The following is a 23,090-nucleotide window of genomic DNA, read 5'->3' on the forward strand; positions in this document are numbered from 1 at the left end:
CTGGGGGTTTTGGATCAAGGCGGGAATGGGGGGGGGGAGAAAAATCAACGGTTCCAGAGCAGTTCCTTTTTGTCTGCAGCCACATGCTCGGAGATGATTGCCAGACGGGAAAGGCTCTTGTTGTTTTGATTGAGCTTTGACATGTAAGAAAGCAAGCTCTGCGGAAAAACAACCGCTCTTTTGTGTGTGTGTGTGTGTGTGTGTGTGCGTGTGGAACTGAGATAACTGGAAACCCGGAGCTGTGTTGTTGTTACCCAGTATTAGATTGAGTAACTGCAGCATGTCGTCGACTTCAAGGCGAGCCCTGCGGCTTTTGGAGGGTTGAGTACCTGGCAGCGTGGCGGTGGCGGCGGTGGGGCAGGGAGGGGGGCACAGCTGAAACCAGAACGTTCTCCGCGGGAGGATCGCGTTACGGCAACACAGGGGTTCCCCACAATGGCCGACCGTGACCTGCGTCTGTGCACCCCCCGGGTGTGTAACTCCGCTTTAAGAAGTTGCACGCGGGACGTCATATTTATGTTTTTAGTTTTTTTTTTTTTTTTTTTAAATCTCGGGGTTAGTTCTCCGGTGAAATGTCAGATGTGGGACACCAGGGTCCGAGAAGCGCTGCTCCTGAGCCCCAGATAGGTTTCAATTAAATTAAACATCACCGCGGGGAGGAGGGTCAGGGTTCAGAGGTGACTTCTGGGGCACACAGAGCACCCCCCCTCCTTCCATGTAACACATGATATTTTACACCCCCGGACAGCCTTCTTTGTTTTTTTTGGTGAAACCGGTGTTTCGCTCCCGACACGCCCCGCCATCTTTAAGCGAGCGCTCAAGGGGAATTCGGTACGGTGGGAAAACCGTGTGAGAGAGGAAATCTTTCCAGTGCGGTTCAGGGGGGAGAAAAAAAACGGGCTGCCAGAGAACAGGCTGCCCTCCATCGCTGCAACCACTTGAAAGGAGAGGAAACATAATGTACGGCCACGAAAGATGTTGTTAATAAGGTGGAAATTTCTGTTTATTCTTCCCCCTGTGGCATTGATTAGGATGGCTGGAGTCGACTACTACAGGAACCTGAAGCAGGCGGAATTCAGACCTCGTCCCGCTTTAACGAGAGCGCAGACCGAGGTCGTTTAGGTTCTCTACAAGTAGGATATTAACCTTGAACCCCACTTCAAAAAAATAAACCTGAACCATCCCTCCGAGGGCTGAAGGTTTTTTGTTCTGATGTTCTTTAAACCTACACCGACCCGTGCAGCTACATCCAGAACGGCGGCGGTCCGTCGCACAATGAAGACAAGGACAGAAAAAAAAACCAGGAGGTTTTAGAGAAACACACGAGGCAGACGGGGCGCTGTGGATCGGCGTCGCTTCGAGGCAGAAACGTTGTTCGGAGTTTGGACGGAGAGTTGGACTTTACGTGTCTGTGTTTTCTGCAGAATACTCAACAAACGGTTGACGTCTCACCAACGTTTGGGCCGTCTAAAACGTTCTGATCCTCCTCATATTCCTCCTAAAGCTCCTTTTTGGCACAAATATAAATGATACATCCCAGAATACAGAGAGCAAACAGCCGAGCCTCCAGGCTTCAGTTTGAAGCTCAAACTCCTTTCTTCCAAGCTGTGGAGGTGAAGGATCTGTCTAACTCTGCCGTATCGCCTCCATAAAACACCGGAGAAACCTAAAAAAGGCCGTTGTGTCGCCATCGGAGTCGTCCGCCGCTCAGTGGTTCAGGAACTCTAAAGGTCCGTTTTGTGGTTTCCCCCTCAGCGGCTGTTTTTGTTCGAGGCTTAGTTTTTCAGTCTTGTTTCTCACTTACTTGGCAGTCAGGGAGTGACAGACACAGGTGTGTGGTTACCATGGTGACCAGGGTGAGCCTCCGGCGTTTGTCTTGACCCTGGTTCTATTCATACTCCAGCTCGTACATTACGGTCAGTCCTGACAGTCATTATCCTCTGAATGTATCTTTCCCTCCCTCATGTCCCTGGATTTAGTTTGCTTTGAGGCCATCGTTGTCTCACGTTTACCTGCCATCCTGGCGAAAACATCGCGTTTGGCTCTTCCGGCCGAGACTTGTGGGAAACTGCGTATGAACCTATAATGTTGGGAGAAACCGGCTAAAAGCACAGGAGTTTTTTTTTTAAACCAAACACGCAAAACCCCCAAACCAAGGTCTTCCTTAAAACCGCGTCAAAGCAGTCCACCTCATCCACCGAGTCCAAGGAACGGTCGCAACTTCCTCAGGCAGGCCTCGGCGGCGGCCCTTCAAAGTAAAACGAGCTCCCAAAACCAGAAACGATCGAGATCCAACCTGCATTACATTTGAATCGAAGATTCAGCTGAATTTTTACGATAAAAAAACACGGCTGTAGGTGTACTTTTGGAGAGTTTCATTAAAAAACGCTCCGTTTTTCCCGAGGTATTTTGCTAACAGGCGCACAAACACCGGGACACTGGCGATTACATGATCGCCCCTCCAGTCTCCCTGTGGCCAACGGAATATTTCGTTCCTCAGAGGTATTTTAGCTCTTTCAGGTCTGGTCCGTTGGCTGCCAACAGTTCAGGACGAGCGCTCGCTGGGAAGAATGAACAAACGACCCGGTTCTGTTCTCTTCTGGAATGTTCCGTCCCATTAGTGTTCCTCTGAATCAACACGCGCTCGTCCGCTGCCTTGATTTGCAGAAGTGCTGCCACGCAGACTAACGGGCCAGAGGCTGACGGACCGGACTCATCAGAACCTTATAAACGATGCTTCATGTGATCTGAAGCCCTCGAAGCACGTCTCATGAATGACTCTCAGCTACTACCACACCAAACTTTAGCTCAGTGTCTGGAAAATTCTTTGAGTTATGTCAACCATCTTGAAACGGGGTGACTCCAAAAATTAATCAGTTGTAGACGAGCGTCCGACTATTAGTTTCCAACTGTTTCCTTAGAACTGGCTTCAGTGGTTGGTGAGATATTTTGCTAACAGACAAACAAGGTCGACTCCAATGGTTAATGGTAAAATTGTAAGCTACACAAGTAACGCCAACAGTACGTAATACGACCCACCAGAAAATTGTCAAAAAAAAAATCAAAATTCGAAGCATAAGTTTCCCCAAACACAACAACATTGAATACATGTTAATGTTGGAGCACCTGTACTTGAAATCAATAGGGATCACCCTTGACCCATGAGGTGTCCAGTTTGACATTTCTGTGTTAAAGGGTTCTCAGTTTAGAGCTTACAGACGGATAGACGGTGTCACGCCTTAATCTGTCCCATCTTTGGATGGGCGTATAAAAATACTGCCCAACGTGGACATCGGCTGAGCGACTCTCAGCTACTGCCACACCAAACTTCAGCTCAGTGTCTGAGAAACTGATTCGGCTGGAGCCACTTGGGTGTTTTCTAAAAAAATAAAAAATAAAAAACAGTTGGCCGTGGCAGCCATCTTGAATTGGGTCGACTCTGAAATTCAATCCGTTACAGATGCGCATCCAGTGACTACTTCCTGAAAGATTTGTTAAAATCCCCTCCAGTGCTTCACGGGATATTTCGCTAACATGACAAGACACAGAAGCAAAGGCACAATCATCCGCCCGGCGGGCGATAACGAGGAGCATCAGGGGACAGATGGATGGGCGGAGGGGAAAAGGACAAGCCTACACGGTGGGTGTGGGGGGGCTGGTTGACAGTCAGAGGTTAGGGTCAGCGTTGTGTGTCTGTGTACAGTTAAAGGCCAGATTTATGGGCAGCCTGTACTCAATCAAGTGCGCATTCCTCTCCTAACTCAACACACACATACGCATCCAGAGAGCGCGCTCCGGAGAGCAAGATCCCCCCTGATCCGAACGCATCGCCGCGTCCGTTCAGAAACGACAACAAGCCGCCAATCCACAGCTTCCTCCCGTCTCGTTTTCTTTGTTCATGCAGACATTTGTGAGCCTCTTAGGAGCAGACGGTCAAACATAAAAAAATATAAAAAATTAAAAAAAACAACAAAGGGAAGAGGAAAGTCGTTTAAAGGATCCAATAAAAAAATATGTTTATTCCCAGAAACCATTTCCCAGCGTCGTAAACTCAACATCCTCGGCTCGCTTTCTTGAAGTCTGTCTCCCCCTTTTACCTTATAAGCCCATCCTTCCTTCCTTCCTTCCTTCCTTCCTTCCTTCGGCTTTTCTTTCTTTTCCAAATCAGAAGGTTGCCGTCGCTTTGTTTTTACTGCAGAATCGGTTCCAGTTTCATTGTTGCTCCATCTGTCCTACTTTTTTTTTTTTTTTTAAATCTCTCTAAAATGTCAAACTCCCATCTGAAAATCGCCCCCACTCCCCTTTTTTCCTGTCTGTAAATGGGCTGCACTCGTTCCCCTCCTTCGGTGTCGTTCATTTTCTCCTTCCTTCCTCCTCTGATTTTTTTTTTTTTTTTTTTTTAACCAGACCTTTGGCTGTTGGTTTTTTTATTATTAACCTCTCAAAGCTCCTAAATTTGTGGTTTTTACCAAAAGAAATCGCAGTTTTTTATGAACTCCTGCTCCCTCCGTTCAGCCGGGAGTTTTTATAAATCAGTCGACAAAACAGCAGATCAGCAGAACTGCAAATTACTCCCAATTTTCAGCCGTTTATACAGTTTCTTTTTATTTAATTGCTTTTTGGGGGCTTCTAATATACAGAAAATCCAAGTTATTTGCTTTACTTTTAAAAATGACAATAAATAAACAAAAAGAAAATCTGAACTGCTTGAACGTGTGCTTACATTTACTCGGTTTAAAAGCGTGAACAAAGACGTTTTCAGGTTTATTTTAAAGCTCAGAATAAAAAATTTTACCTTTACCAAAACTCTTAAGTGTTTTTCTTTTTTACAAAAAAGGTTTTATTTTGTAGTTTTAAGTCTAAATTTTACAAATTAAAGGTCACTGAAAAGTTTGAAATCAAACAGAAGAAGCATCCCGAAGTGTTTCAAATGGGGCCAGTTTTAAAGCGTTCAGTCCGGTAGTTGATTTGTGTTTCTGAAACGTGGGTACGCTCTCAACGTAAACAACATGCTCAGCTACCTCCGGGGAAAAACCCTCGTAGAGGTCTGAGCCACGCCATCGATTTAAATTAGGCTGGCAGGTAAATTTAACCGATTCTCAGTCACTTTGGTTTCCAAAGGCGAACAACCGAATAACCGGATGGTCCGGTAAAAAAATTTGGTCACAGATTTTTTTATTTAAGGACAAATTAACCGTTGATATGAGAAAAAGTTGTTACGATTTTGTTTCTCTTACTTAATAATTTTTTTAATTTAAAATTTTATTTTACCCTGTCTTTTTTGACTTTGCAGCGATTACCTTTGCCTGAACCGTGTTTATATTTAAATACCGTCTTGACTCTGCGTTCCTCTTTTTTTATTTTATTTTGTGGAATAAAATAAGTTGCAAAACTCTTAACGTATCTGTCGTTTTATTTCTCGGCACACGAGCAGCTGAACTAATTTCAGACAGAGGCAAACACTTCTCCTTCCCACGTTTTCATTTTACTGCTTCATTTGCTCGTAACTTCTGCAGCTGAAAGTCGGAACGCCGGATGAAAACCATGTGAGGGATCGTTATATCGAACCCTAACTCCATACGGCAGATGAGAAATTCCAATTATCCCTAAAACTTGACTGTAACAGCGCCATTGTTCTGTTGGTTAGTTTTAATTTAAGACCACATTACCCACTGATACGGAAAAAAAAAAAAAAAATTCATATTTTAGGATTTTTTTGGGAGTACCTTTTAATTTATTCTTTACGTTTTGTTTTTAATATTCAACATTTTGATTTTAAAAATTCTATAAAGAACCAGCTTCAGCACTATATGCCCGCTAATTATGTAAAAAATACAAATAACGTTGCAATACGTGAAATACGGGATTATTTTTGTGTTTTTAAATTAGAATATTTAAGCTACGAACACAATTCCTGCTGTTTGGGGGTTAACACAGCTCAAACTCATGAGGGTTTTTTTATGTAAATTGCCTTAGAAAGCTGCAAATATTACAAATAAATTTGGCGATCAATTACGGGAAGTCTCCGGTTAGTTCGGAATATCTCGGCACGGCTTACGCCCGCCGCGCGACGTCCTCCCAAATTCTAGTTGCCGTTTCTTTTCCAGAAGAAGAAGATGGTCACCTTTTCCCTTTCGTCTCGGTTCCATCGTCCTTCCTCCGACGCCGTCTGCATCCGGGTTTTATTTTACCGTCAAGATGTAAACAAACGACTCGGAATTGCTGGCAACAAAACACGACTCTGCTGAATTCGCTCGTTTGTTCCGGATTATTCTTTGGGTTTCGATGGGGAGCGTTTAGAGGTTTATTTTTACACGTACACAGAAAACGTCGATTAAAACGGAAAACGCAAGAAAGTTGCGTTTTTTTTCGACAGCTTTAAAGCTTTTGTCTGAGAGCGAGGGAGGATCTTCCGGAGCCCTGAAGGACAGGAGGTTGGAGGAGGTAGAGGAAGAGGAGAAAAGGGGAGCGTTTTTGGAAGCGAGGGGCCATGTTAATTTGGGAAAAATGTAAACAGCATGTGTAACTGTTCAAAGCGTGACCGGCTCATTTTATATCAGCCTCCCCCCCCCTCTCCTCCCCTCTGGGTGCCGCGAACTTCTGTCAATCTGTGATGCATTAACCCCTCGGATGCCAGCCCCCCTCTCCTCTCCGGACTCCCCCGGCACCGTGAAGAATCGAGGATGGCCCGAGCGAATCAGAAGGGTTCGCTTTATCCCGCTTTCCGCCTCGCCGCTCCGACGCACGCTAAAGGGTTTTATCCGAAACACACCGACGCTAATTCGACTCTCCTGTTTCCCTCCGCGTGAACGTTGCATCAGAGACACGGAGAGCAGATTAAAAAACACACATCCGTGCTTCTGGATGGACCCGCGTGTCTGTCTGTTAGCAAAATATGTCATGGACCACTGGACAGATTTTGATGAAACTTTCAAACGCCAAACGCTGGATGCGCGTCCACAACTGATCAACCTTTGGAGTCAACCCGATTCAAGATGGCTGCTACAGCCAACTGGTGATACAAAACACAAAAATGGCAATAAGTCAATTAATTTAAAAGACATCGCACTAAGATTTGGTGTGGTAGTAGCTGAGACTGAGCGCCAACATGTACTGTGAGCGCTAACAGATCGCGCGAGATCGCTGTTTAAAATTCGCTGCCAACTATTTGGAGTCAACTCCATCCATCTGTTAGCAAAATATCTCATGAGCCACGGGATGGATTTCAATGAAACCTTCAGGAAGTCATCATCAGATGTGTGTCTACGAGTGATTAACTTTCAGAGTCGGTCCGATTCAAGATGGCCGCCACAGCTGATTGACACTAGCTAACGCTGAAGTGGCTACAGCTCGGTCAGTTTTACAGGCACTGAGCTAAAACTCGTTGTGGCGGTAGCTGAGAGTCATACACAACTCACGCTGTGAAGTCGAGTCAGAACAGACAACTGGCATTAACGGCGGCGGGCGACGTGCATTCCTGCGAGGGAACACTAGCGCCGTGTTTCTGGTTTACCGGAGTACGAACATTTCACAGTCTGGGATATGAGAGGAGAGGTTGGAGAAGGCGGCAGGAGGTGTGTGTGTGTGTGTGTGTGTGTGTGTATGTGTGTGTGTGAGTGTGTGTGTGTGTGTGTGTGTGTCTCACCCTGACTAAAGCGGATCATGTACTTCCTCATATCAGTGACAGCTAACGAGACGGGGGTCTCCTGGCTCCCTCAGCCCCCCCAGCCCCCTCGGCCCCCTGACACAAACACTTTATTGGTCCCGACCTTTTAGCTCGGAGCTACAAATGAACCCAAAGCTACTTTTACAGCCGAACCGACCTGCTGCCTTTGACTTTTTTCACATTTTATCGCCTTTTTTGTTCCTAAATAAAATGGTTTTAAAGCCACTTTTTAAACCTGAACCGCCTTAATTTTATTTAATTATTTATTCAAACAGTTCTTTTTCCAGAGTGGGATGATTTTTACGACAGAAAACTGCAATGATTTGTATTATTTTAAACACAACTTGGACTTTATTGTGCCCCACACACTCAGAGCATGATGGTACCGCCGCCATGCCTGAGAGCTGGCGCGCTCACTTTGGCGACGCGGACGGTGGCGTCGGCGGCGGAGTGGAGCCCCTTTCATCCGAGTTGCCTACGACTACTGGTCAGCCCGACGGGCGCTGCAGAGAAACGTCCGGCTGCGGTCGGTCCTAATCACCAACGAGGTGTTTACAGGCCTCACCAAAATAAAAGACTCCCCAATAAAGGTGGAAGCGTGTTTGTGTCTGAGTGTTTCTTTGACCCCGCGTGGGTGAATTTGATTTTCATTTCATAAATAAATAAATAAATGGTTTCAATAAACAATTCAAAGATGATTCAGTTTTACTGGGATTAAATTAAAAGTTTCCTCTCTAACTTTCCAAAAACAAGCCGTAAATCAGGTGCCATTAAGAGAGGCTGCTGCTGTTTTTTTTTAAAATTAATTTATTTAATTTATTAAACTTCCGGTGGTGGATCATCACAGGAGGTGTCAGCTCGAGCAGGAGTCAAACTTTCTTCCTTACCTTCCCTGGAGCTTCCCATCGTCCTGCAGGAGGAAAACTTCTCCGCTGCTGGAAGGAAAAAAAAAAAAAAAGCCTGCAGGTGATGTTCTGCTTCGGTCCAAACCAGGAGGAAGGAGAAGCAGGAAAAAAAAAAAGACAGATGAGTGTGAGTCCGAGGTGAGATTGATTGTGGTTCCTCTGACTTGTGTGTGGTCTGTGTGACAGACGGAGTGACGGCGGAGCCCCTTTTTGTCCCTGCCTCTCCTCCTCCTCCTCCTCCTCCTCCTCCTCCTCCTGGGTGAATCACCGAACCTCGGGACTTGTCTCGACTCATTTCTGTCTCTCATCTCGGCGAACCCGAGCCGACAGGAACCGTTTGATCTTTTAATCTTCAATCAGAGGCGGCGGGTTCGGCTCGACTCGGCTCGACTCGGTTCGACTCGGCTCGGCTCGGACCAGGACCAACACTGGGGCCCTTCCATTCATTTGTTATTTTTAATTTCCACTCAATCGTTTAAACTTTTTCCCATCAACTGGATTAAATCATCATAAAAAAAGTTTTTTTGTTTTTTTTAACCATCTCTTTTGTTAATCAGAAGATTATTTCCTGGTTCGTGCTGTAGTTTCTCTGATTTCTCTGACAGTAATCCCCCTGATGTTCCCAGTTCTCCCGGGGTTTCTTAAATCCTCCTATAATCCAGCAGAAATGTAAAATCCCTTCCTATGCGTTTGAATAAAGTGGTTCTGTTATTTGGGCTGACAGGAGCTCCTCCGGGGCTGGATTAATCGGGAGGCCAAGAACTCCAGTCCTTTTATTTCCTTCTTTTATTTTGAATGCAATGGGAGGTTCATCCATCCGGGTGTGTGCGGCGCTGAGGCTCAATCTCACCTGATGTGGGATTATTGTAATTTAAAACGGGCCTTCGGGACCACATCCACTTTGTCTACATTTAGTTCTGTGTTTAATTTACATTTTTCCGTCCACTTTTAGTTTGTTTATATGTATGATCAAGTTACTATCTTATAAAGCTGCCAAACAGTTCAGTTTTACCCCAGCAGGTTAATTTGATCCAGATTTTACGTCAGCACCAGCTTTATCTTGTAAATTAAGACATTTATATTTGTTCATACATGATGAAATGAATATATATATTTGGCTTTAATTTGTAAAACATAAATAGACTCGTTGTGTGTTGTTAAACTCTATTTCTTAATCTTTTAAAGTAGATTTTTTTCTTACATCAGAGGAGATGGAAACTGTCAGATTCATTAGCTGCGGTGCGCCCCCCCTGGTGGCGGTTAGTGGTCACTGCAGCACGCTCTGGTCTGCGCATGCGCAATAACAACTTAATGAGCTTCCCGTAGACGCAGTAGTTTAACTGTTACAAATGCAGTTTGTTTTTATATGCCTCAGTGAGTGGTTGCTCTTCATAAAAAATAAAATAAAAATATTATACCGAAAAAAAATAAAAAAATCGACAAACCGGAAATAACACAAAGGCCGCTGTTGTTTCCGGTGACGTAGCACTAGCTTCTGATGCTACACGCGGGAAACAGGAGAAGCTGCGCATCTCAGCCATTGTAAGACAATAAGTTTTCAAACTACCTTTTCTTATTTGGATAGAAACCAGTTTCTGGGTTAACCTAGTCAAGTAGTGATGGCGCGCGCATATCAGCTTTATTCGAAGTTTATTTCTTTGCTGGACGAACCGTTTAATTTCGCCTGGGTTTTTCCCCATAGCCGGCCTAGCTCTTCGAGGGCGCTCGATTTAGAGCACCGTGTGTCCCAGCGGGGCGGTGTCCCGTCTGCTCGCTTGTTTCCGCTCGTCGCGGTGCACGCGGACGAACGTTGGGCCGTAAAAGAAGCGCTCCTCATGCGCCTTTTCGGTTAGCTTAGCCGCTCGTTATCGCTGAAAACGGAGCGACGGCTGAGGTTTGTTTTGAGTTTGAACTTTTATTTGAGTCTCGGAATTAAAAACTCCCGCTGCTTGAATTTTATTTTCCCCGGCTGGTTGTTGGTCTCCTCAGCGTTTTAACTGTTAAACATCAGCCAATCAGAACGAAAACAAATGGATCAGATTTAAATGGTGGTTGTTGTTTATATTCAGATTTCTGCTTCTTTGTATTAAAACTGGATCTGTAGTTAATTATCTCATTACTAACATCAATAATTTATATTGTCATGTCATATACAGGTGAATTTGACACCTGTACTTTATTATTGTTACTACTAAGCTCTGTTTTCTTGTTTTATTGGTTGTCATTAAGCCTTATTTGCAATATTTACTGTATTTTTTCCTGTTTTTCTCGCCCTGTTGCTGCTGTCCTGCGATCCTCCCCTGCCGGGCATCAAGAAACCCGTCCTCCTGGTGAACCTGCCGGATTGACGCAGTCTCTTCTGTCTGCAGAGCATCAGTCGTCGCCTGCGGCCGTCATGGGGGACACGCTGGAGTTCAACGAGATCTACCAGGAGGTGAAAGGCTCCTGGGTCAGTACCTTCGCCGGCCGGTCGGCGTCCTGCCCTTTGACCCAGTTGGATTCTGGAGCCGACAAGTTCAGGGAACCCCTGTCGCTTAAAAAAAAAAACACCTTTCTGTGACAACTGTTTACACACTTTGGACAAAAACATTAAATATGTTCAAAGTAATGAAATATGACGAGTAGCTTATAATTTTACCTGCTTTAAGGAACATTACTGATATGAGAAGGACAGACGGGACTTATTAATCATCATAATCCATCAGATCTGACATATCAGGAGAACCCAGCATCTGTTTCTTACTTGTTGTTGGGAGGATTACGAATGTGCAGCGTCTTATTTTAACCATTAAATGAGTCAACGACACTTAACAGAAACCAGGTTTTAGCTTTACACTAACCGACTCTCTCTTTCCACGCAGAACTGCAAAAAAAAACGACTAAAGGAGTTTGTTTTATGATGTGCTGATGCATCTGAAAAGGTTTAATCGAACCCAGTTTTCAAGTTTAAATCAACAGTGATATTTCACATGGATGTCTTGGATGATAAAAATCCCATAGACAGAGCTCCGTCATTATTAAACCTCAGGGTCAGATGTTAAAATGAATTTGTCAGCTGTAAGAAAAGCTGTTTAGAAACAAAACTTGCTATTTTAACCCCAGACTAATAGGACTTAAAGCTCCTAATGTGCTCTAATAACCTTATTCTACAAGATGCATTGTTTGCATGTTGAATTTGTAAAGTTTTCTACATGTTGAACTGCAAAATATATAGAAATGTAGATATATTTTAGTGTTTATCCAAGTTTCTACTGTTATTTCTTCTGTTTTTATATTTCATGACCTTGTTTTGGTGTATCTATGAGGGATTTTAGTCATTGAAGTTCTGTATTTGAAGTCAAAGTGCTCTTTAACGCGTCTCGTGTCGCCGCAGAACGACGGCCGGCTGCGTTTCAGCAAACAGAACGTGGTTTATAAGAACAACAAGACGGGGAAGGTGGACAGCATCCCGGCCGCGGAGCTCAGCCAGGCCCAGTGGAGGCGGGTGTGTTTGGGGCACGGCATCAAGCTGGGCACCAGCTCGGGTCACGTCTACAAGTACGACGGCTTCAGGGACACGGTGAGCCGTCCTGTGAGGGGTGTGTGTGTGTGTGGGTTAAACTCAGACCTCCTAATGGGATTAATGAGGGAAACCAGCTCCAGCGTGCGTTCCATAAACAGTGCAATCATCGGCTCTTCTGAGGCCCTGTTTATATTAGTCTGGCTCGGAGAACTGACGAGGGAAAATTTGTGGTTGTTTGTTTTTAATCACTCCTCTCCCTCCCCCCACCCTCCCTCTCTTCTCTCGGTTCCTCCGAGTGTGAGGAGAACGTCAACAGTCGGATGAAAAACTGGGCTGGAGGTGTGGGTTTGCCCCGAGGTGCGCGTCTCCTGGGGTTAATCAGACAGATCCTCCGGTCCTGGAGCGCCGGCCGTGAAGTCATTGTTTATTATCCCACGTTCCGCGTCGGTAATCGAGAACTGGCTGAAGGTTCAGCTGCTGGCGTGCGGAGCGGACATCTTGATTCATCCATCAGATAATTCGAGGAAGACGTGAACCTCTGCCAGGGAGCGGGGTGAAGTCGGCTGGCTGGTAATTGGTGTCGGGAGGCGAAGCGAGGAGCGGGGATCGTCTCCTCTGTCCTCGAACTTCCCGCAGATCCTCAAAGCCTCTGAAACAGCCCAGAATGTGGATCCGGGCTCCCACGATCCCCGCGCTGAGTGTCTGTGGGACGAGCCGGGACGATCCAGATGTTCAGGAGGCCGGCCGGCGTTGAAGGCGGCGGCTTTCTGCCAAACACGGACCTTCGGAGGTTCCCGTGTTCGGAGCGTTTTCATCTCCTTACAGATCGTTTTATTAGATCTAAGGATTAGTGGAACATCATGAGCGTGTGTGCAGCCAGATGGGGTTCTGTTTGGGTTCACAAACGAACCCGATGAAAGAAACGTAGACCTCCACAACGTTATCAAACACGTAATGTTTGATCGTCCTAATTCCATTTTATTAAATTAATTAAGCAGTTATTTGAAGTCAAACCAGCATTAAATTAAAAATAAACGTTTTCTGTTCAAACAATCATCTGATTCTGAGTTTTACTGCTGCCTGCAGGCTCAGATAAATCTAAATAAAATAATCCGACATGTCGATAGGAGTATGTTTCTATGTTGGAGCTTAAAACACAGCCTTCCCAGACGTATCAAAAGTTATCTTTGAATCGTGAACTTGATGTTGGCTCTATGATAAACGTAAATTTAAATTAAATACGTTTATTGTTGATTTATTAGAAAAACCTGCAAACTGCTGCAGCACGGCGGCAAAGGAAGGACCTTTAACCTGTGGAGCCAGGGTTTAAAACGTACAAACAAGTTATGGGTTCACACGTCGTCCGGTCAGAACCGCTCCTCGGTCCAGGTCAACAAACATGCTGATGAACACACACACACACACACAGATTTTCTGCGCTCTAATTGGCTGTAATAACGTTATGATCAGGCAAACATCCAGGTGCGTAAATCTGCTTTCCCACAGAGTCTCGCTCGGCCCTGCACACACTCGCACGTCGCAATCACTTCCACATGTGTTTGTACTACCGCCTCTGTGTGTGTGTGTGGTTTTGTCGCTGTGTGTGAGCCGCGGGCCTGCAGGATAAATAAACGGGCTGATTGTCGGGACAGAAAAGGCGGATGGATTACATTCACCTCCTGAGTTTGATTAATTCTCCGCCGGCGCTGCTGCTGCTTCTCGGCTCGTGTTTTTTTTTTTTTTCTCCTCCTCCTTCTTGCCTTAAAACAACACAAGTCATCACCTCTGCTTTATCTCCCCCCCTCCCCTCCACTGTCATCTCCACCCGTCAGGACTTCGAGAAGATTTCCGAGTTTTTCAAGACGAACTACAAGGTGGAGCTGTCGGAGAAGGACATGTGCGTGAAGGGCTGGAACTGGGGAACGGCCAAGTTCTCAGGTGAGACTCCGACGGTTCCTCTGGGCCTTCAGGTCCTGAATGTGGTGCAGGAAGTCAGGACGTGTCCCCCGTTTTTTTTTTTTGTCTCCCTCAGGGCCGCTGCTGTCGTTCGACATCAACGACACCTCGGCGTTCGAGATCCCCCTGTCCAACGTGTCCCAGTGTGCCACCGGGAAGAACGAGGTCACCCTGGAGTTCCACCAGAATGACGACACGGAGGTCTCCCTCATGGAGGTCCGCTTCTACGTCCCGCCCAGCCAGGCGGATGAACGGCAGGACCCCGTGGAGGTGAGGGGCGGCTCCCCCGCCGTTCGCCTTGTTTTCTCATTGGTCCGTCGCCTCGTTTCCAACGCCGCTCCGTTTTTCTTTCTGTCCTTCAGGCGTTCGCCCAGAACGTGTTGTCGAAGGCCGACGTGATCCAGGCCACGGGAGACGCCGTGTGCATCTTCAAGGAGCTGCAGTGTCTGACGCCCAGAGGAAGGTGAAGCATCCCGCCATGCTTTCATTAAGGCGGCTTGATGATTTTACTCCTCCTCGGAGAGTTCAAACTATTTCCATCGTCTTTAAAACGGTCCAGAACCCAGAACCAGAACCTGCTGTCCACCTGATCTGTCCTAAACTGGAGAATGTGGAGCAATCCTGGTTTTATATCAAGCAACGTTTTAAACAAAACAAGAGATGGGAACTCAACCCTCAGCTTAGACCAGATTAATATTAATATTCTTTAGGATTAATAATAATAGTTCTGACAAAATGAGTCACAGTCAGGAGTTAATATTTTCAGATTCTCCATCTCAACAGCTTCAAAATGATTCCTAATTTGTTGAAATTTAGCGATTTATCAGCAGACTTAGAAGGTAGTTTTATTTCTGAGAGCCCTGTATCTAAAAAAAAAGGGGGGGGGAATCTCTGAGCTTCACAATCGTACCTAACATTATACAAAGGGATTCCCCCGCGCTACGGCAAAGCTTGATTTAAAACTTTGATTTAAAGGCTTTTATAGTAACCGGAATCACTGGATTGTCTTTCTTAATCAACATTTTCTTGTTCTTAAATGTAAACAGGAAGAGTAAAGACGAGTTTCAGCTCCTCTGTCTGCAGCAGTTTGAACGCAGCTTTATTTAAATGTTTGTTGTCATTAAAAACAGGGAGAAATGTGTGTGAAATGTGGGATTGCAGATAAATTCCAGTCCGTCTTTCATTGATCTCTTCCTTCAGGTACGACATCCGGATCTACCCGACGTTCCTCCACCTGCACGGTAAGACCTTCGACTACAAAATCCCGTACACCACCGTCCTCCGCCTCTTCCTGCTGCCGCACAAAGACCAGAGGCAGATGTTCTTCGTGGTGAGCGAGCGCCCGTTTTTTATTTGTAACCTTCTGTTCGTCGCCCTGCTGGGGGGGAGGTTTCCTCACCTCCTCTCTCCGTCTCCGTCGTAGATCAGCCTGGATCCCCCCATCAAGCAGGGTCAGACCCGCTACCACTTCCTCATTCTGCTCTTCTCCAAAGAAGAGGACATCAACCTCACCCTCAACATGAGCGAGTACGTAGCAGCTGCCCCGGCTCGTTGCTGCCGGCATCCACCAGGGGGAGCCACGAGTCCGGAGGAGTCTGACCCGTTTCTGCCTTCGAGGCCCTAACCCTGCTGTCTGTTGCTGACAGGGAGGACGTGGAGCGCCGCTTTGAGGGCAAACTGAGTAAAAACATGTCGGGGTCTCTTTACGAGATGGTCAGCAGGGTGATGAAGGCCCTGGTCAACCGCAAGATCACCGTCCCCGGAAACTTCCAGGGGTGAGCATCGGGGTTTAAACCGTTCGTTCCTTTTTTTATTTTTGGGGGGTTTGCGTTTCTCACCCGCCCTCTCGCCCCGCTCAGCCACTCCGGGGCTCAGTGCATCACCTGCTCCTACAAGGCGTCCTCGGGCCTCCTCTACCCTCTGGAGAGGGGCTTCATCTACGTCCACAAGCCGCCCGTCCACCTGCGCTTCGAGGAGATCTCCTGCGTGAACTTCGCCCGAGGCACCACCACCACGCGGTCCTTCGACTTCGAGATCGAGACCAAGCAGGGGAACCAGTACACGTTCAGCAGCATCGAGAGGTGAGGCCGCCCCCCCGGGACTCGGGAGGGTTTTAGTTTCGCCTTCAGAACCGAAGCGGCTCGCTCGGGAGGTTCATTCTCGGATAAATCAGGGTTTAATCCCCGCTGCTTAGCTCAAGCTCGTCTACCCCCGTTTCTTTTTCTCTTCCAGGGAGGAGTACGGCAAACTGTTTGACTTCGTCAACGCCAAGAAGCTCAACATCAAGAACAGAGGCTTCAAGGAGGTAACGCATCGCCTCAGACGAGACTCGTGTTTTAATGGATTTTCCCCCCAGATATTGACTCTTGTTGCATTTCTCCTGTGTGTGTGTGTCCTCCCTGTAGAAGAAGGTGGGTATGGTCACGGGCGTCGTGTGTGATGTTTCCCGACGTGGAGTGATTTCTGACTGCATGCTCTGCTGTTGAAGGATCGTTTGGGATAATCTTGATCTGGTTTCCTGATTGGTTTTTTGGTGTTGAACCTGATGAATCTGAAGGGATTAATGGCTAATCATGGGACAGGCCTGCGGTGTGTGTGTGTGTGTGTGTTTGCATCATGCTGACTAATGCGCCGCCTGGGGGGGGCTTCTGGTGTTCCTTAACTCTCGGCGCTGATCAATCTGCCGGTTCTAAGAGATCGGCAGGGTTTTGTTGTTTTATTTTGCTGGCATCAAGGCCATCTGTTGCCATGGCGACGGGGTCATCAGAGGAGGTCAATGAGAACAAATGGAGCCGCCGATCCATTTCCTGTCGGCGCTTTAACGGCAGCCTCCCAGGCCGGTCGTTTCTGTCCGCCGGCAGACGCGGGTGTTGACGAGCGCGGACAGGAAAAGACCGTCTGGGAGGAGGAAACTGTTTAAATGTGGTTTCCACGGCGACGTTTCAACAGAGGCCGCATCACTTCTTTTACTGGTTGCTTATGCGGAATAGAAAAAGGGACGAAAAGGTTTTAAGAAGTTCAGAAACGGCATCCACTGGTGACACGTCTGAACGCCGCCGCGGTGCAGGCGGAAACACAAACATGGCCGACGATCATTCAGTTGGTTCTTCAGAATGGACCGTGTGCAGCGTCCATATTTACTCCTGTGAACGCAGAGAGAGGGTAGCCTTCGACAGATGTTTCTTTAAATAAAGTTAAAGAAGCAGAAAGAAGCTGCAGCTCATTCATTCAGGGAGCAGCTGCCTGTCTCTGTCTGTCTGTCTCTGTCTGTCTGTCTCTGTCCCTCCGTCTGTCTCTGTCCCTCCGTCTGTCTCCCTGTCCCTCCGTCTGTCTCTGTCTGTCCCTCTGTCTGTCTCTGTCCCTCTGCCTGTCCTTCTGTTTGTCTGCCTCCCTGTCCATCTGTCTGTCTCTGTCTCTCTCTATGTCTGTCTCTCTGTACCTCTGTCTGTCTCTCTGTCTGTCTCTGTCCCTCTGTCTGTCTCTCTCTGTCAGTCTGTCTCTCTGTCTGTCTCTCTCTCTCTCTCTGTCCCTCTGCCTGTCCTTCTGTTTGTCTGCCTCCCTGTCCATCTGTCTGTCTCTGTCTCTCTCTATGTCTGTCTCTCTGTACCTCTGTCTGTCTCTCTGTCTGTCTCTGTCCCTCTGTCTGTCTCTCTCTGTCAGTCTGTCTCTCTGTCTGTCTCTCTCTCTCTCTCTGTCCCTCTGCCTCCGCCTGTCTGTCTCTCTCTCTGTGTCTCTGTCCCTCTGTCTCTCTGTCAGTCTCCCTCTCTGTCTCCCTCTCTGTCTGTCCGTCTGTCTCTGTCTCTCTGTCCCTCTCTCTGTCCATCTGTCCCTCTGTCTCAGGCCGATCCTCTCCCAGCAGGTTGTCGGATGTGAGCCGAGCTCTCCGGGTTTGATTTGCCGCGGTTGTCGTGTTGTGCGGCGGGCGCCATCTTGACTGTGCGGTGTGCTTCCAGGGCATGAAGGGGAACATCGACGAGTACAGCGACTCGGACGAGGACCAGCACGACGCCTACCTGGAGAGGATGAAGGCCGAGGGCAAGATCCGGGAGGAGGGCAACGACAGCGACGAGTCGGACGGCAGCGGCAGCGGTGAGGAACCGTTCAGTTAAAGGAAGAGTTCGTGTTGAGATGGTTTGGGTTAAACCCGGCCCTTCTTTCTTCTTCTTCTTTAGACGAATCTTTCAACCCCGGAGAGGAAGATGATGACATCGCTGAAGAGTAAGTGTCTCTTAAAGTCTCTTTCATGTCCTCAGATGGGACATATTGTGGACGATCTCCTGTCCGAGCTCCAAATTTGATAACCCTTTAACACAGTAATCCACACAGCTGGACACCTGATGTGTTAGGGATGATCTCTATTGATTTCAACACCATGGGGTCAAAGGTGAAGGTCACAGGTGACCCTGATGTAAAACGTTTGCCCGTTCTCTAACTCTGCAACTGTGTAACGTAGTAAAAGCAAACTCCCCCAGCTGGACACTCCATGTGTCAGGCATGATCTCTGTCGATTTCAAGGTCAAAGGTCACAGATGAACTCCCAATCTAGACACGTGTGTTCAGGATTATGTGAGGGAACTCGTGCTTCAGATGACCTGACAGGAGTGATGGCGGTTCTCTTGTTTGGTTTTAAGTTTTCTTTCTTGAAACTTGAGATAAAAGTTTGATCCTCACCCCCACCCTCCTCATCCTCACCCCCCTTCTCTCCCGCTTGTTTTGCCCTCACTAACTCAGGTACGACAGCAACGCCTCTGCCAGCGACAGCAGTGAGGAAGGCGACGACAGTGAAGACGAGAGCGCCAAGAAGAAGAAGAAGGCCAAAAAACCCAAAGTCGTGAGAGAGAGAAAAGAAAGGAAACCCCGCAAAGAGGTGAGAGCGCAGCTGGGGGGAGAACGCCGCAAACGCTAAAAACAAGGTGGAGAACGGCGCCGGTTGACTCGCTGATCTGTGTTTGTCGGCTCGGAGCAGAAGAAGCAGAAGGACAGCGGCGGGCCGAAGCGGCCGATGAGCGCCTACATGCTGTGGCTGAACTCCAGCCGCGAGCGCATCAAGGCGGAGAACCCCGGCATCTCCATCACCGAGATCTCCAAGAAGGCCGGGGAGATGTGGAGGCAGCTGGGCAAAGACGAGAAGGAGGTGAGAACCGGGGGGTGGTCTAATCGCTGGAAGCGTTGTGAAATAACAAGCTCCTCAGTGGAACGCAGACTGTCCAGATTTGAGAAAATGAGCGACGTGCCGACTTCCATGTTGTTGCGTGGAGGCGTCTGGGCGTAATTCAGGGTCACTGTCAAAAACCAAGATGGCCACCGCTGCATCGCCAACCCGTTCATTTGAATAAACTGTTTTTAAAGCGAAATAAAACCTAGAAGTCAGATTAATCCGTGGTGGCCACCGTTACCCACCCTCTGGCTCTGCCTCTCCACCGCCTCGGGCAGCGATTTATCACCAGAGAGTAGATCCGCTCTCCCTCCAGATCTTCATCAGCTAAGATGTGATGTTAGACTTGTTGAAAAACTTTCTCTGGCGCCCGATTCGTTTCAGATCGACTGAAACAAATCGGGCGGGGGCGCCGCCACCTGTTCGAGGCTCTCCCTCCACGCTTCAGAACGGACGTTTGGACGCTCTGTTCAGTTCCTGTCTCTGTGTGAAAGCCTGAGCTCGAGTATTGATGTGTTAAAGTCAGCCTGTTGTGATCTCCTGCAGGAGTGGGAGACGAAAGCCGGCGAGGCGAAGAGGCAGTACGACAAACTAAAGAAGGAGTACAAGGAGAGCGGCGGCGGAGCGTCCTCGACCCCCAGGAAGTAAGGCCGACCTCGCCGACGGGTTTCTGCTCTTCATGACGACACTGTTGCTTTCTTTATTTCAACTATTAATATTATTATTTTCCTCCCCCTCTCGGCTCTCCACCGACAGGGAGAGTAAAAAATCCGGAGGCAAAAAAGACGAGAAGAAGAGAAAGTCCGCCGGTGGGGACAAGGAGCGGGACCGGGGAGGAGCCAGCGACAGCTTCAAGAGCCGCGAGTTCATCGAGACCAGTGAGGACAGCTCCTCCGACTCGGACCGCAAGAGCAAAGCCAAGAGGAAAAAGGTGGGACGTCGTCCTCGACTCCGTCTTCTGTCAGCTGAAGATTTAAAAACTCGAGTTATTCCTCGAAGTTCGGAGCTCAGATTGTTTCTGTCATTAGAGAAGCAGAAGCAGCTTCTCCTCCCCAGCTTTCTGCTCCGTTTTGACAACAACTGACATCATTTATCAGATTTTAATTCAGACGGAGACGTGTGTTTTTGTCCTGATAAATCTAGGAGGAGAAGATCTGTTAGATGTTTGCTTGTTGCTGAGTCAGCGTTAACACTTCTGCTTCCTGTTTGTCATCTCTTCTGCAGTTCCGGCTGAAACTTTAGCTTTTTTTTGTTAGTTTTGTATATTTTGAACGATTACATAGAAATGCATTTAGATTGCTTCAGAAATGTGAAAAACTGAACCTTTTACTTGTAGCTTTTAGCTACTTTTCTGCTGCTTTTAGCTCTTCCTTTGCTTCCATCTACTGTTCAGCTGGTTTTAGCTTTTACATACTTTAATTATCAGCTGGACTTCAGCTCATCCAGCTGTTGTTCTGATCGTTTCACCTTCAGGAGTTCAGTTTTTTTATTTTATCAGGAAACGTGTATTTTTCCAGTTTTTAAACCAAAACCTCACCTTCGGCACCGTCCTCTTCACCCGAGGCTGCTGTGAAGAGACGGGCTCCGTCTAACATCTGGACACAGCGATAACCTTCGGCTCTTTTCTGTGTTGTCAGGGAGCTGATGAAGAGGAGGAGGCGGCGGCGTCCACGCCCTCCAGCTCGGAGGAAGACTCCGATTAAAGACACGCTCCCGGAAGCCGAGGACCGACAGTTTGGACTCCCGCTGATTTCAGACCAGTCGACAAACTCCAGCATTTTTTTTTTTTTTAATTCTACGCGTTTAGCCCCCTCCCTCCCGAGTTGCCGCGGCGAATCTCATGACTGTTTGGAGACTCGTTCATGATGCTGTATTTGAGCCGAGCTCGGTGAAGAGACGAAAACGTCGTGTCCGGCGAGGGTCGTTTGGAGACGTCTTCATTGTGGACAGGGACAGAGGAGACGCTCAGCTTGTTGTCCCTCTGAGTCGTGCTCTTTTTTTTTTTTTTTTTTTTGGGGGGGGGGGGGTGTTTTTCTTTGTTTAGTGATGTCATGTTTTCAGTCTGAAATAAATAATTTTCCACAACTTCTCACGTCTTTGACTTTATTTCTGCGTAACGTTCTTGTTGTCTGACTGGCCGGGGAATCTTTGGGGGTTCTACGGCAAGCCCTTTGTGCATTTATTCCTCATCCCTGATATATCGAGCATGTTCCCCCCCCTACACCGGTTGCTCTTTCGGCTGCACAGTTGGAGTCGCTGAGAAGGGACCAAAAAGTCTTGGAGGAGTCGTCAGCGGCGTCGAGCCGATTCCTTCCCGTAACCTTCCTCACCCCCTCCTCACCCCTCCTCGCCCCCATTAGGCCCGATGACGCGACACCAGCTTTTAGCGCGGTCTCCGTCGAGGTGTTCCCGCAGGCTTTCTGCTCTCTGCAGCACATTTAACCAGGCGCGGCGGTCTGGGCTGGGGGGGGGTGTGTCAGATGGTGAAAGGTTTCCAGTCGGTGGTTTCCAGCTGAAAACCGACGCTGGAGCAGGACGTGGTTTGGGGAGCGGAGGGCTTTTAAGAGCCCGACACCGGCGGATGTGAGGTTGTGTCTCGGTGACGCAGAGCTCTTCCTGCACCTCCTCGAAGATCTCCAACCAGAAGTCCCCCAGGGTGGATTTCTCCTTAGATAAGACCTAATTCAGTTTGATTTCTGCTCGTGAGACACAAAGATAAAGAATTAAGGAACCAATGATGGTGGTTCAAAAAGAGCTTTAGAAGCCCGGAGTCGTTATGAGAACCCTCTAATAGACGTACTTATTTTTGTAGTTAAAACAAAAAGAAAAGAAAGTTTCTTTCAAGAAAGATCTTCAGGATCAGATGCTGTCACAGTTCAACTTTTTACGCTTTTTTGAATTTCGGTTTTTGTTTTGTTGTTTGTTCTGTAATTATTGGGGGTTCAAACCCCGTTCGTGCGGATTAATCCTTGTGTTTTTAAGGCTTTGACTGCATTTGAGCTCCGACTGCGAGACGATATTAATCACTGATTGAAGTCATCAGGACTGTCTGTGGCTGTGGGTTCTTATTGGCGCGGACGTCTAACCCTCATGTTTTGGTTGAAGAGGACTGTCTTCACATGCGAAATCACACGTCTTTGATCAGGAATCCATCCCACAACCTCGACGCACATTAAAGCAACGCTCACAGAATCCCATGGCGGTGGACGTAACGAGCACATACGAGCTGAGAGCTGCTCCACGTCCAGAACATGTTTATCTGCATCTGGGCCCGTATCGGGTTACCATTAACGGACCACAGAAAACATAATGGAGCCACTTAAGAAAGGACACGCAGGTCAGGCACATGCATCTGCAGGCAGAGAGGACCACTCAGTGTCACTGCATCACATTAGCCTCTCTAATGCTGCCTGTCCCAGGCAGCGCATTGACAAATGCTCGGATTGTATGTCGGCGTGTCGATAACGGTGCATTTAGGCGTTTGTGCTCTTACAGCCTGGGCTCCTGGGTCTTTAAAGTTCAGGCCGAGAAGAAACAAAACTTAAAGAAGACGCCGAGCGTTCAGAGGGGTTCGACTTCTCCCAACTTAGCTCCAAGAAACCGGACATTTACGAGGAAAAAGGCCCAATTAACTTCTAGAGTCGGCTCGATCCAACATGGCCACCACAGCTAACAGCCTTAACAAACACACAAACAAAGTCGGTTTTACATTTATCGGGCAGAACGTCGGTGTAGTCTGAGCTGAATCATCCCCAAAACGCTCCGAGGACAACGGGAGGTCTTTATGAAAACCTTCGACATGAATTCCTGCAATGAACACAAGTTAAAGATGGTATTTGGTTTGGGCTTTGGATCCAGTTTTTGTTTAAAAATTGATATTATTATTCATCCTACAAATCACTTCAC

General features: G+C 47.5%; 2 protein-coding genes across 4 annotated transcripts in view; one reads left to right on the top strand and one right to left on the bottom strand.

The window, feature by feature from the left end:
* clcf1 (cardiotrophin-like cytokine factor 1) overlaps positions 1-8,739 on the bottom strand; it is a 15,306-nt gene extending 6,567 nt beyond the window's left edge. Inside the window, exon 1 of the mRNA XM_017428196.3 lies at positions 8,554-8,739. Within this exon, the coding sequence (XP_017283685.1) occupies positions 8,554-8,572 (19 nt within the window). The 5' untranslated portion in view covers positions 8,573-8,739. The remainder of the gene's footprint in view (positions 1-8,553) is intronic.
* Positions 8,740-10,035: 1,296 nt separating this feature from the next.
* On the top strand, positions 10,036-21,218 carry ssrp1a (structure specific recognition protein 1a). Of its 3 annotated transcripts, none has more exons than XM_017428215.3 (19): positions 10,036-10,113; positions 10,887-11,020; positions 11,945-12,130; positions 13,906-14,011; positions 14,106-14,299; positions 14,392-14,492; positions 15,230-15,359; positions 15,453-15,556; positions 15,676-15,804; positions 15,889-16,110; positions 16,262-16,334; positions 16,435-16,440; positions 17,983-18,118; positions 18,202-18,247; positions 18,761-18,896; positions 18,996-19,163; positions 19,731-19,828; positions 19,941-20,115; positions 20,822-21,217. In XM_017428215.3, exons 2-19 carry the CDS (start codon positions 10,967-10,969, stop codon positions 20,885-20,887), a joined length of 2,130 nt encoding a protein of 709 aa, XP_017283704.1. In that variant the 5' UTR covers positions 10,036-10,113; positions 10,887-10,966; the 3' UTR covers positions 20,888-21,217. The 3 variants fall into 3 exon arrangements, with proteins under 3 accessions (XP_017283704.1, XP_017283706.1, XP_017283705.1); XM_017428216.3 differs by having other exon boundaries at positions 10,060-10,113; positions 10,941-11,020; positions 20,822-21,218; XM_017428217.3 differs by lacking the exon at positions 16,435-16,440.
* The last annotated feature ends 1,872 nt before the right edge of the window (positions 21,219-23,090 follow it).

This window comes from Kryptolebias marmoratus, linkage group LG9, assembly GCF_001649575.2.
Source record: "Kryptolebias marmoratus isolate JLee-2015 linkage group LG9, ASM164957v2, whole genome shotgun sequence".
Classification (NCBI taxonomy): Eukaryota; Metazoa; Chordata; class Actinopteri; order Cyprinodontiformes; family Rivulidae; genus Kryptolebias; species Kryptolebias marmoratus.